The 13316-nt window shown below is 42.0% G+C and overlaps 1 protein-coding gene across 2 annotated transcripts in view; it reads left to right on the top strand.

Annotated features, from left to right (window-relative positions):
* LOC142769191 (uncharacterized) overlaps positions 1-12153 on the top strand; it is a 91771-nt gene extending 79618 nt beyond the window's left edge. Inside the window, exons 6-7 of one of the 2 annotated variants that reach the window (XM_075872195.1) lie at positions 2264-2468; positions 11287-12153. In XM_075872195.1, the coding sequence (XP_075728310.1) occupies positions 2264-2468; positions 11287-11381 (300 nt within the window). In that variant the 3' untranslated portion in view covers positions 11382-12153. Of the gene's footprint in view, positions 1-2263; positions 2469-4949; positions 5144-11286 lie in introns of those variants that run through there. The other variant, XM_075872196.1, reaches the window with a different exon arrangement.
* The last annotated feature ends 1163 nt before the right edge of the window (positions 12154-13316 follow it).

Genomic DNA, 13316 nt, shown 5'->3' with positions numbered 1-13316 from the left:
AGTACAAAATGCAAAATGAGGCCGTCCATAGCACAAAGCCGTGGGTAAACAAAGTGACACAGATAACTACGTTGGAAATGGAGGTGGGTTACTTCAGTTGTCCATAGCGGCCAGACTTCTGAAGTTTTTCAGCTGATGACTGGTGTATAAGACGGGGGTGGCCGTCTTACTGCGAATTCCTTGTTTTTAATTCAGCCAATATTTCAGTTATTCTGCCAGTCGTGTCATCTATCATCACGGTACAATACTCACATGACTACGAATCATCGAACAGATAGCCAGGTGACTCAAGTCATGTAATATCACATAAACCTAGTCATTCGATTGAAACGACATAACATCCCATAATCAGTGACGTGTCTAGTGCATAATGTGGGGAACTGACTGAAACAGAAGAGTAGCCAAGTCTAGCTATATATGGTGCTATTAGCAAAAACTTAGCATCTTTAGCAAAAGCTTGGCATTACTAACTAAACTTGGCTTCGGCGAACTTTAGCTCAGCTAATGGTTCTAGCCTTGCACCACTAGCGATCTTTCAAGTTCTCGTCAAGGCATATACAAATACTGCAGTATTCATTGGAATATTTGAAGTGCTCGAATACTCGCCCAAACTTGTCATACATTACTTGCTCAAATATTTGAATTTGTCTGATTAAATATTTGCCTTTTTAATCACATTTGGCTATGACCGATTGGAAATTCAAATATGCATTTTTCTAATCGAATACCCTTTGAATAAGGAAAATATCCAATTTATATTCAATATTCTGGATATTCTCTCATCTCTAGCAGGCAAATGCATTTCAGTTGGGATATATTACAAAGTTGTATTGCATTTACATTTGTACCAGCCACGATTGTATTGTGTGGGTGTCATTTGTGAAGTCGCCAAGTTTCACCAAAATCGGCCACGAATTTTTTGTCGCCTTTTGGAGCTTTCAATGGCGTAAAGCATAGGTATTCGGTAAACATTCATAAAAAAAATAGTGCATGTGTTCATACTCAGAGGCAGTTGAAAAGAGTCAGATGATGCCAACAGTTATGGCTGGGATTTGTAATGCAGGGGGCATTCGTTCAATTGTCTGTGGCAGGTCGTCGTTTCCATTTCTATTTACACTATTTGTACGTGTCACTTGAATTTGCACTTTATTGCATCCACGTGTCTTACCTTTCCGCCCACCTCCTCATACACTAGCTGCTAGAAAAAAGTCAAAACACTCTGGTTGATTCACTAGCAGGTAGAAAAAAGTCAAGACGCTTTGATTCATTCTCAGCCACAGTGACTGCATTTTGATGACACTGGAATCTAAACAGGCCTATGCACTTAAATTCAGGTTTTTGTTACAAAACACCGCATGATCAAAATTAATCTAAAGACCCCACAATAGTGCCTAAATATATAGTGGTTCCTAACATATAGAATCGCACAGCACAGAATACAGGACGAAAAACTTGAAGAAGCAGACAGGGACAGCGCTGACTCTCAACTGAGGTTTAGTGCATACAGCATATGCACAAAAAAACTAATCGTGAGCAAACGAAGCAAAGACAAGAAGTACCTCAATCTGTTTACCGTGTATGCATGACTTACAGGAATTCAACTTCTTTATCACCTAATCTTAAAGACGTCTCTCAAAATTTGTTAATATGCCACTTCTTCGGGATAAGTTTCTAGTTCGCGTTACTGGGCGTATCTAACACTTTCATCTTGTTAAACAGTGGCTTGCGTTGATGCTGTATGCAATGAGTTACCACGTTCGATAATCGATCATCGTTTTCACATCTCATTTTGTGCTCTGGTAATCTTTGTGCACTTACCAGTTTGACTGATGTAGTACACTAAAACCCGGATATAATTAGTTCAGTTTTATTGAATTACTGGTTACAACGAATTGATTTTTAGCTTTATCAGCAATAGTGTTACAAATGATCGTTTATCACAAATTTCAGGATATAACGCAATAATGATCGTTTATTACGAATTTCAGGATAGAACGCAATATTTTCACGCAGGTACGACTTTTATAGGGACGTTTGAGTGTATAACTTTTGTTGCATTAGAGGAGTGTTGCCCAACACATATGCCGCACCACTTTCGTGGCATAAGTATTGGGCAACACTCCTCTAATGCAACAAAAGTTATACACTCAAACGTGGCAAAACTCCGCATTTGATTAGCCAATCTGAACTTCTCGTTCTTACCGAGTGTTTGTCGGTGTTCACGTTGTGGATTGATTTTTTTTCATTTCTTTGTCCCCTTCAGGTGTCAATTGGTGAAGGTGTGACATTGACGAAGGAGGAGCTGGAAAAACTCTGGCAGACGCCTAACCTCAATGCAACCAAGTTTGTTCGCAGCCTGTGCCTGACTGTGTTCACACCTGCGGGCCTTGAGGGCAAATGCCTAAAAAGAAAGGGTGGGAACAGAAACAAAGAAATCTTGGATCCGGTTCGGCTGAAAACCATTATTGGTGAGTTTACGTCGACTAGAGTTCATTGAGTTTTTTGGGGACCACACATGGAAACACGAAAAACACACCTCATCGGAGAAAATGTAGCATTTTATGGAGCCTGTGTGAATCTTCAAACAGTTTGAATAGTCAAATGAATGTTATCGTAGTCAAATTCGCTCTGGCACAAACTTGAGAAAATTTTGAAATTTTAGGGCACTGTAGGCTATCACTATTTCATGAGGGGTTGCCAGAATTATGAATTACAAGTACCAAAGATTGTTGAATCATTTCGTGTCAAAACATGCAATTAACAAAGAATGCGACATCTCGCACATTGCATCAATTTCTAGCACAATGTATCCATGTAAACAAGGTAACCCGTTTGGAAGGTGCATTATACTAATGCACTGGAGGGGGTGGCGTTGAGGTGTAACTCAACGCGCGAGCCATAGTATAGTTCTTTTAGAAGATGTTGGGTAAAGATTGTTGTTTTTTCCCACTGAGGAGGTTTATCTTATGAAGCAACTGCAAAGGGACGCGACGTACTTCGGTGCTGTCACGCACAAGGATGCTGCGGCCGGGTTCATCGACTCTCCGGCACGGTGCAGAGATGGCACTCGAGGCAGGTCGTCAAGAAACACGGGTTTATTTATTCAAGATAAGAACTCTGGTTATTTATTCAAGACAAGAACTCTGCAAGACCGACCGAGTGTGGGTAAAATAATCGTCACATAACGACATCACGTCATGACGTCACAGATTGCTAGAATGTGTGCCGTCAGAATGTTGCCTCTATGACAGCGCTTAACGTTGCGTTAAACGATGGCGTCGCTAGGGGCCGATATAGCAGGCACATGAGGTGGAGATTGTTTGAAATGCCTCGGATCGAGGAGCCAGTGCAAAATGACACTAGGAGCAAAAAAAAAAAAAATCCTTGAATGGCGGATGATCGATACATTCAACTTAGGAGGAAAAAGAAGTTGGCTTTTATAACATGGTAATTTTAGCACTACAAGAGACGTACATATGGGAGAGACTCATGTGAGGGCCTGTCCTTTGTCTCTGACATGTGTACTTCTCGTGTAGTGCTTAGATCACAATGTTATGTAATCACCAACTTGCCCTAGGACAAGTAATTATTAGGATGGCTTTTGCATTAAAGTCACCTGAGGTGAATAGTTAAAAGAGCAGTGGCTCAAAGATTCGGCGCCTTGTCTCTTTTTCGTTGCAATGTTGCTTATGACCCACTTATCACGGCTGGAAACCTCGTCTGCGCGAGTGCGCGATGGGTATTTATTCAGAGATGTTTTTAGAGCGCTCAGTCTCAGTTTCGGTTTCAAAGAGCACGGAGCTAGGCAGTTAAACGCAGCTGGCCAAGTGACCGTGCGAAACCGCGACTTCCAACCAGCACACACGAAGCTGCAGGCACAGAGGAGGAAATCGCTCGGTTTGTGTATGGTGGCGCTGTGTCGACGTCAATGTCACGAGGGGCTCCGCATCTCGCTCAGTCACGTGGTGCGCTCTTCAAGATTGTTTTTATTTATGTTCTAGACTATATTTATCTTTGATATCTTGTAAGTTTTGTGTATGTCTCCACATAAATCTATCTTGCTTTCGAAATTTCGTGTCAGTGCTCGTTTAAATGCTAGTTTTTTTTATAATAGTGGATTAATGGATGGTAAGTGTGACCCCTTTACAGCGAGATTGGGACCTGTCTTGCACCAAGCTAAAATTTTTATTATTGTTATTATTGTTATTATTACTGTCATTATTATTATTATTGTCATTGTTAATAATATTATTATTACCATCATTACATTGTCAAGCTCGGTTAAGCTTTTCTTCCTGTATAAAAATACTTGTTAATTCGCAGCCCAACTTTCCACAACTAATCTTTCTGCTTACTTTTCTGAGACTAATCCTCCGGTTGTCTTTTACTTATTTCTCTCGTTGACCTTCTACTGTTCCAATGTTGTGCCTAAAACCCAAGGCTTCCACTTAGGCTAGGGTCGCAAGATATACCTGAGTAGATATTTTCCCATTCAGTTAAAACGTACTCTGCCAGAACACTTTCTCTTGCAGTCTGCTATGTCCACTACTGTAAAAAGGTATTCACACGAGGGAGAAATATACCAGGGATGAAGGCGGAGCCTAGTGACGTCAACAGGCGAGGAGAAGTACCTCCTAATGTCCCTCACTCACATAGACGAAACGAATGGTGGGGGAGATCAGTGTGGCCAGAGCGTCCGCCATGCAATGGAGCGGGAACACTGAAGAATCGGTTTACCCCCAGCCATAGATGTCCGAAAGCTTTCGTCTTGGAGGGGGGGGGGGGGGGGTCAAAGTCGCGTTGTGTTTCGACTGGAGGAGGAGAAAAGCGCTGGTGTACCTTAAGTAAGGAAAGTGCTGGTGTGGTTTGTGCCCCCTTTTCACCCCCCCCCCCTGCCATTTCCTTCTTTTGAACTTTCTTGTTTACACGTTTTTTTTCATGCAATGCAGACGCGGCATTGGCCTTGGCTTGACTCGCCACCACAAGTTTCATTTTTTGTAAAGACCGCCCAAAGTGACTTTCCTGGCAGCGTCGTTGACAACGGTCTTTTTTTTTTTCAGCTGTGAAATTGCTCGCAGCCTCTCTGACTTGTCAAAGACAAAGAAAGAAAGATAGAAATTTCAATAAAGTATCTTTCAATGTAGGTTGGCTTTCTGTGAATTAAGCAATTATTCTATCATAAAGTTTCTCTCATGAGAACAACCGAGGGTTGAAGTGATCTAGCCTATTGATATTTGACACATATCTGTTCATGCATTTCATTATAATTTCGAAACACAAGGTAATAGAAGGCCACTTTTGTCTTCACTTCGCGAATTCAGCCTATGCAGCCGATAAAGTAAAATGTGAGGTACGTCATGTTTCTAAATATAAAAAACAACCCCTTGGATTCCATGACTGTCTATATTTTAAGCGTCTAATCTTAAATAAAGAGGCCCATTAAAACAAACTCTTTAAAAAGTAAGACATCTCCATCAGGCTGATTAAGCAGAATTGTAGCAGCAGTAGCAAAAACAATAACAACAAGAGCAGGTGATGTCACAATTCATATCAGAATAACCACTTTAAAACAAAACTAAATATCACTCCATAAAGAGGGTAGTGCTCCATAATCTGCTTGGTTATCTCCCACACACCATTCTTTCAGTTAGTTTTACTCTAGTCAATCGAAGGGATGTCCCACAAGCAAGGATATTCTTCCACGAGTGAAAAGAAAAAAAATGTTGCTTCATTGTTCATTTTCGCCATCACTGTGCCCGCAAGTCCGGAACGCAATTTGAAAAGGCTGCCGCCGCTGCGTTCTGCTGGAGAGAGGGCTACAACGTGGCAAGACACCCACCCGAAATTCCAATCTATTCCCCACAGCACGGGGATTGTTTCACTGGTCGGAGAAATAATTCCCGCCTCCCGCGAAGAGGTCGCGTCGGCACACTAACCTGTAACGCTGTCATCACGTGATGCACCATCCTCGCCTTTCCGCCGGGAATTTCTCCCTCATGTGAAAACCACTTAAAGCGCCGTGCAAGCACCCCCAGATCTGAAATGAGCGCCAAATAAGCGCCAATGACTGGTCCGCGATTGAGAAAGTGACCTCTCCCAAACCTGTTTGGATTATCCTTCACTGTAGGGGGGCGCTTGCTTGACGTTCTATGGTAGTATCCTCTAGAAAGTAATTTTCCAATTGATGAAGTCAATACTGACTTCAGGGCTACCACACATTTGCACAAGTATAGTCTGTACCTTATTATTAGACTGCTCTGTTTTTAGACTTGAAGTTAAATGTAGGGCAATATAAAAAATTGTCTGATCTTTGCATGGGTAATCTTTACTGTGTCGTAGGAAATTTTCCAAAAATGGGTTGGCGAAACTGCGTTGCACATGTAAACAGCACCATCAAAGGGAAGGTTCTCTCCACTAGCCTCCTTCACTGCCTGACGTCCGCTGCTTCAGCTCATCTTTTTGAAATGCTCATCTGAGGCACAAAAAAAAGAAAGCAGCTGTGCATGCATAGTGATAGGTGGTAGAGAGCCTACATAAAAAGGGTTGGCACAGGAGGCTAGATCCCGTCCAGAGGGTACAGAATGCATGAGTTACCCACCTTCCTGCCAGTGTTGCCAACCAATTTTTGGAAAGTACCCTACGCCAAGATAAAAGTTACCCTACCTTACCCTACACAACTCTATAGGAGGGGCAAAGCTCCTTTTGGTAGAGGCTTGTCTGTTGGTATCGGCATCAACGTTGTGCACCGTAGCCGCCGCTAACGGTGACTCTGATGACCAAGAACAAGCACATTCCAGACCACAGATTCTCTTTCTGCCTTCACGACACAGCACATGCAAGGTACCCACTATAAGCCATGACGATGACGCTGATGATGATTGCGCACAACCACTGGCTTGTGCAGTGTATGATGTCTCGAAATGTTCTATGATTCATTTCGCACGACTCGAAACGACCAACCACCAACAAGGGAACGTGCACAGACCTCGTCTTTGCCGACTTCGGGTTGGATCCGATACCAAAAAGCAGTAATAATGAATGCAAAACAAAATTCACGAATCAACGCAAGACACCTTTTACGACCTATAAACACTTAGTATAACTGCACATTGCTTGGCACTCACTTACATGGGTAAGTAAGTGCTTGTGCCACACGTGTGTGCGATTGATTTGATTTGATTTGTGGGGTTTAACGTCCCAAAACCACCATATGATTATGAGAGACGCCGTAGTGGAGGGCTCCGGAAATTTCGACCACCTGGGGTTCTTTAACGTGCACCCAAATCTGAGCACACGGGCCTACAACATTTCCGCCTCCATCGGAAATGCAGCCGCCGCAGCCGGGAATCGAACCCGCGACCTGCGGGTCAGCAGCCGAGTACCTTAGCCACTAGACCACCGCGGCGGGGCCACGTGTGTGCGAGAGCAGACGGTAATCAGTGAGACGTGCATCGCAGCCTTGTGTTTTCGCGTGACCAAGCCACTTACACTATCACGTCAGTGACCAACCCAGTGCCCGGAAACCCAAACCGAAATTTGCTCTCATAAACGAGGCGACATCAAATTATTTAGCTGTGAGAATAAATGAATCTTGGTGCGTGCATCATGCTGGTTGCAGCTACTATAAGAAATGCTTGCAGCAAAGTACGTGCAAGCCATAAATATTATGGCACTGCCCCTTTAGTCACTGAAGCTGACCAGGGTAGCAAAATTTAAAAGCCTCACCACACAACAAACAGGTGGAAAATGACAAAAAGGAAAAAAAAATTCCTAGAAAAGAAACAATAAACCTAGCACAGCAATGTCTGATGTATTATCCTTTGTGCTGGGGACATTGGAATTAAGACAGTTCCGATTCAAATTTCTCCAGGAATGTTACCTTTTGATATGTCGTGTAGACCTGCAATATTCCCTGATCAATGATGAGCGAAATGCCAAAATAACCCAATGTTACTGCCCTAATATTACCCTATACTGGCCAAAAAATTCAAAAAATACCCTACGAGTAGGGCAATTACCCCACAGTTAGCAATGCTGCTTGCTGCACCCCTGGAAGAACTCGCTTGTCATGGGTGCTGACCCAGTAAACAAATTCTGGTGCCGTCTCTGTCCTTAAGGAACTTGTATTACAGTGGGGTAGTTGTGTGTGCATTTTCTACAAGAAGGTGATGCCTCCTACACTTGAAATAAGGCTCTTCTGCAACAGTGGGACAAGTTCCTTGCTAGTCTGTGACAAACAGGCAAGTTTGGTAGTCCTGAGGGGCTCCCGTGCCCCCGTTTCAGGAAGGTGATGAAACTGTGGGCCGCCTTGACATTAGCACCGAAAGGCCAAGCCTCAATGCCATTTTATGCACTCTTTGGACACCCCACACTTAACGTGAGAGCTTGGAGTTCTGCAGTGCAGAACTGCGGAGCTCCACTCTCCTTTGGTGCTGCTATGCTGGACTTTTTGTGTACTTGTAGACTTGTTTCATTTTCTGTGGAGTATGACAAAACCAACCACAATGTAAGCTAGTCACAATGATAATCTTCAAAGTATGCTTCTCAGCAGTGTTGTTTTGTTAATCTTGTCAGGATGCTGCATGCCATGGCCCCGCCGCGGTGGTCTAGTGGCTAAGGTACTCGGCTGCTGACCCGCAGGGCGCGGGTTCGAATCCCGGCTGCGGCGGCTGCATTTCCGATGGAGGCGGAAATGTTGTAGGCCCATGTGCTCAGATTTGGGTGCACGTTAAAGAACCCCAGGTGGTCTAAATTTCCGGAGCCCTCCACTACGGCGTCTCTCATAATCATATAGTGGTTTTGGGACGTTAAACCCCACATATCAATCAATCAATGCTGCATGCCATGTAAAGGAAATGGGAGAATTAAAAAATAGTTTCAATTATTCAAATAAAGAGACTATAAGTACGAATGGCTACATATTACTATCAATACTGTTTTTCGTGGACTTTCCCTGTGCCTTGAAGCCAAATGAGTCGTTAGGAAACTGCTGCATGATTCCATGGAAAGGATGATCATTGGTGCTCTTTGGAGCATACAAGTGAGGGCTGGGCACACAGATTTTCATGGTATACATGGGTTCCTAATGACACACTTTGGTGGCACGTCACAATTGCTGCATAAACATGCTCATCATAAGCTGCCTGCACATGTAAACTCGTACCTCATTGTAGCAAAGTTGCACCTTACGCGAAAATAAGTTTGTTATATCCAAAAACTTGTTATAAAGGTTTATTAAATGCAAAGCATTTTTAGCAAACTTCAGCAAATTTGACCATATCTATCTATCTATCCGCTTACGACTTCTAGTTATCCTGGCCATTTGCATTATAGGATCTATACCAAAATTTGTATGGCACAACATGACTGTATGACGAGCATAAGTGACTAATCATAACATAAAATTTATTGCATGCATGTCATGAATTTCACGATTTAAATGTCATGGTCTTGGTGCTCCTGCGGTGGTTTCGTTTACATGACATGTAGCAAAACTGGTGTCGTATGACATGGACTGCATGGCAAACATAAGTGACAGGCCCTCAAGTTGAAATCATGACATGCATGTCATGTAAGAACATGACTACCTGCCATGCTCATGATGTGCTCGTGGTCATTTTGCTAGCTTCATCTATACCAAATTTGGTCTTATGTGACTCGAACGAACGACCAAGGTAAATGACACGTCCAAACATGATAATCATGACATACGTGTCATGTAAATCATGAGTACATGCAACGCCAATAGTGCTCTCGCACCCATTTCGTAGCGTCACATATACCAAATTTGGCGTAGCATGACGTGAGTGGATGACGAAGGTATATGACTGGTACAAACGTGATAATCATGATATGCATGTCATGTAAGAACATGACTACATACCACATTCATGATGTGCTCGCGGCCGTTTCGCTAGCTTTACATATAACAAATTTGGTATTACGTGACGTGAATGGACGACGAGCACAAATTACTGGCGTAAACATGATAATCATGACATGGAAGTCATGTACGGCATAATTTACGTCTGCCTCGTAACGTTGAGCAGATTTGAATTTGACAATTGAGCCTTCCTCATTCGTGCTTCGCATATCATCGTTCCCATTGTACGTGAGATTTACCCATTTTTTTCTAATGCTATATCTGTTGCAGGACTACATTTAATTTACTTAATTATATCTGGTTTCGTTATACATAGCGAGGTTTGAGTATACACACGCACACGCGCCTGCTATACTCCCGCACAGGCTTCCGGATGGCATGCAGCATCACGAGACAGCACAGCACTTTCAGAGTTTCAAGCACTTCATTTTAAGTAATCCATCAGTGCAAAACTTTATGTTACAATGCAAGCTGCAGTGGCCAGAAAGGTACACCAAAACTAGCATAATAGAAAGTATTATTGTATGTGTTTCCGGTGGAGAGACAGTGCTCCCAGGTAATGGAAGGTGCTGGCCTAGTACCTGCTAAAGACGGCTTTAGTGTGCGACTACATCACGAGTCGTTCAAAAGCAGCCTGGTTCAATTGTGCTAACAGTATATGGACTACTAGAACAAGATTTTAAAAAAATTTGCATGTCACAAAACAGGCACTGTAACATTTCTTGAATGGCATTTCAAAGGTCGACATTTTTATTGTCGTACCCTTAACGGAGACGTTAATTGGCTCCTGCAACCTTTCCCATTGAACAATGTTCTATAGTTTCATGATAATATTGCAGTTTTGGTGTGTAAGCCCCCTGAATTATTTATTATAATGATTTCAAAAGCATTTCCATTTTTGGGCATGTTAGTAAACGAAACTCGCAAGCATATTCAGCGCTACCAAACAAAGTCGTAAGGGAGACGACACCACAATGAACTAACTTCGGCAATTTCATTTTTGGGAAACAACAAACTATTTATTCATTCATAGTGTTGCCGTCGGTCTACTCACTAGCTGACCAGAAAGGCCGTCTCCCTGTCTGAGAGGTCCATTGATGATGCACTCGCACACGTTTCTCTATTACTGTTTTCGCACACATGTTAGCGCATTGTGGTATCTCCGTTACATCCTTGTTTGCTAGCGCTGAATATGTTGTTCTATTCGTGGAGATATGCACGTTGCGAGTCTAGAACAACTTTATATTGTTTCAACTCAAAATGTGTAGAGTGGTTGAGCAATCACTTTGTTGTGCAGCTGTATGATATTACAGCTTGTGAAGAGTTAAAGGTGACGTTCTGGTATAACGCCATTGTGGCTTACTAATTTTCTTGGTGATTTGATGGGTTTTTATTCTTTGCAGACTACACATTATCGCAATTTGACGCCAACAAATGCGATTTGCGAAAAGCCATCTCCTCCCTGCTATTCCATCAGCGCTCGGGAACCACTCCGTGATCGAGTTACTGGATATGAACATCGTCGAAGTGACAATGCAGCCTCATTTTGTATTTGTTTTCTATAGCTTCATTGTCATGGCTATATCTATTATAAATGAGTTCATTTCATATTCATTTCTTGTTCAAGTTCACTTATTGCATGCTGCTGTAATTCACATGTCACTTTTGTTGTGCCAAAAGAGTACACACAATAAATACAGTCAAACCTCCTTTTAACAAACTTGCATCTTCTGTAAAAATAAGTTCACTATAACGTAAATTTTTAAAAGTTTTATTCTTAGCACTAGTCTATTGCAAGACTGCTTTTCATTTACTTTGTTATAACCCATATTTTGTTATATCTGGGTTCAATATCTCATGGCTTGGGTGTATCAAGCTGTGATATATGAACTGGTTCATAAGGTAGTAGAACATGCTAACAGTATTTTTGCACAAGTGAGTGATTTTATTTTTATAATGCTTTTTATTCATTGTCATGTTTTACAAAATGAATTTTAATACTGCATTTTCAAAACTGATGTGCAAGTCTGTGTGGCCACAATGTAACTTCATTTTTGTGGGGCATTTAACTAGATTCTCATAACTGTGTTAGTTGTGTGTGTATTCATTTTGTTTTCATTTTTTTAATGCATATTCCTACATGTGTCTGTAATGTTCCATGTCGTATTTGTTGGGCCAAGGATAGCAGGCAATCTGATGCCCACTTGTTTACAACCGAGCAGTGTTCTAGTTCGATTTTCATGCCAATAAATGTGTGCTTTTTTTTGGAATGCTGCTTTATTCGTTGTGTAGCTTTTGGAATCGGATTGTAAAGGGGATTCTTCCTACAGTGACCTATTTCTTACAAGTTAGTCAGTTTTGTTGTGGTTGCAGAATAATATTAGCCAAGGATAAAAATTTGATTGTCTATTCTGTTTTTTTATTTGCAACATCTGAAAATTGAATAAGTAGGAAATAACGAAGACTGTGACATTCCACGAGATTTCGTACTAAAAACTGTACCAACTTCAACTACTCCTCGACATTTTGGGTAATCATTTCAGCACATGCTGTTGGGCGGAAGGGGAAGTGATTTGTAATCTTCAAAAACCTTTACTAGTCGAAGTTCAAGAGAACAAAAATTTGAGCTAAGTTGGTTGGAATTTGTCTTGAAAACAGCGGAGCAACACAAGGATGAGGAAGGATACACTGTGACAGGGACTGGCCCGCAACTAAGAAGTTTATTGAAAACAACACACACTTTTATATGGCGTTGGGGTACACGTGGGATCTTCATGTCTAAAAGTGTGAGTTGTTCCTGAAAAACTTCGTAGCTGCGAAGCAGCATTCATCCAGTTACTTTCTTCGATGCACTGTTTCGAGATGAATTTTGACTACTAGTCAAGTTTGGTGGGCCATATGGCAATCGGAGCTTTTAATGACGTTTTATAAGTGCCAGTCATCCCTCTTTACATGAAAATCTTTGGTCTTGTTATTTCTTATTTAGGTTCTTTTTTTCAGCATTGCACATCAAAAAAATAAAGTGGGCCTGTGATTTAATATCCTGTCCCAAACCTGCATTAAAATTGGATACTTTGAAGGCCCCATGACACCAAACTTGGAAACTAGAGAGGCTTGTGTTGGTTGATAGTCGTGCAAGCGGGACCACGGACCACCTCTGACCAATTATTAGTGGCAAGGGTTGCCTAGAAGATATTTTAATTTGGTTTTAAAGGAAGGGTGGGTGCTCCTCCGAGTATTCAAATACAATCATGATTTTATGTGGTGTCACGTAGACCGGGAATTCCCTTGTGACGTCGCAGAGGTCAAGAACAATCGCGGGGCACGCAAAATACCCCGATGGGTGAGGACTATTGTTCGTCACCCCTCTGGCTATGTTGTCAGGCTGCTCTCGAGCTGCTTTAGGCTTCTCACACCAGGAATGCTTTTCTTT

The sequence above is a fragment of the Rhipicephalus microplus genome, chromosome 8 (assembly GCF_043290135.1).
Source record: "Rhipicephalus microplus isolate Deutch F79 chromosome 8, USDA_Rmic, whole genome shotgun sequence".
NCBI lineage: Eukaryota > Metazoa > Arthropoda > Arachnida > Ixodida > Ixodidae > Rhipicephalus > Rhipicephalus microplus.
This window is presented reverse-complemented; position numbering and strand designations above follow the sequence as displayed.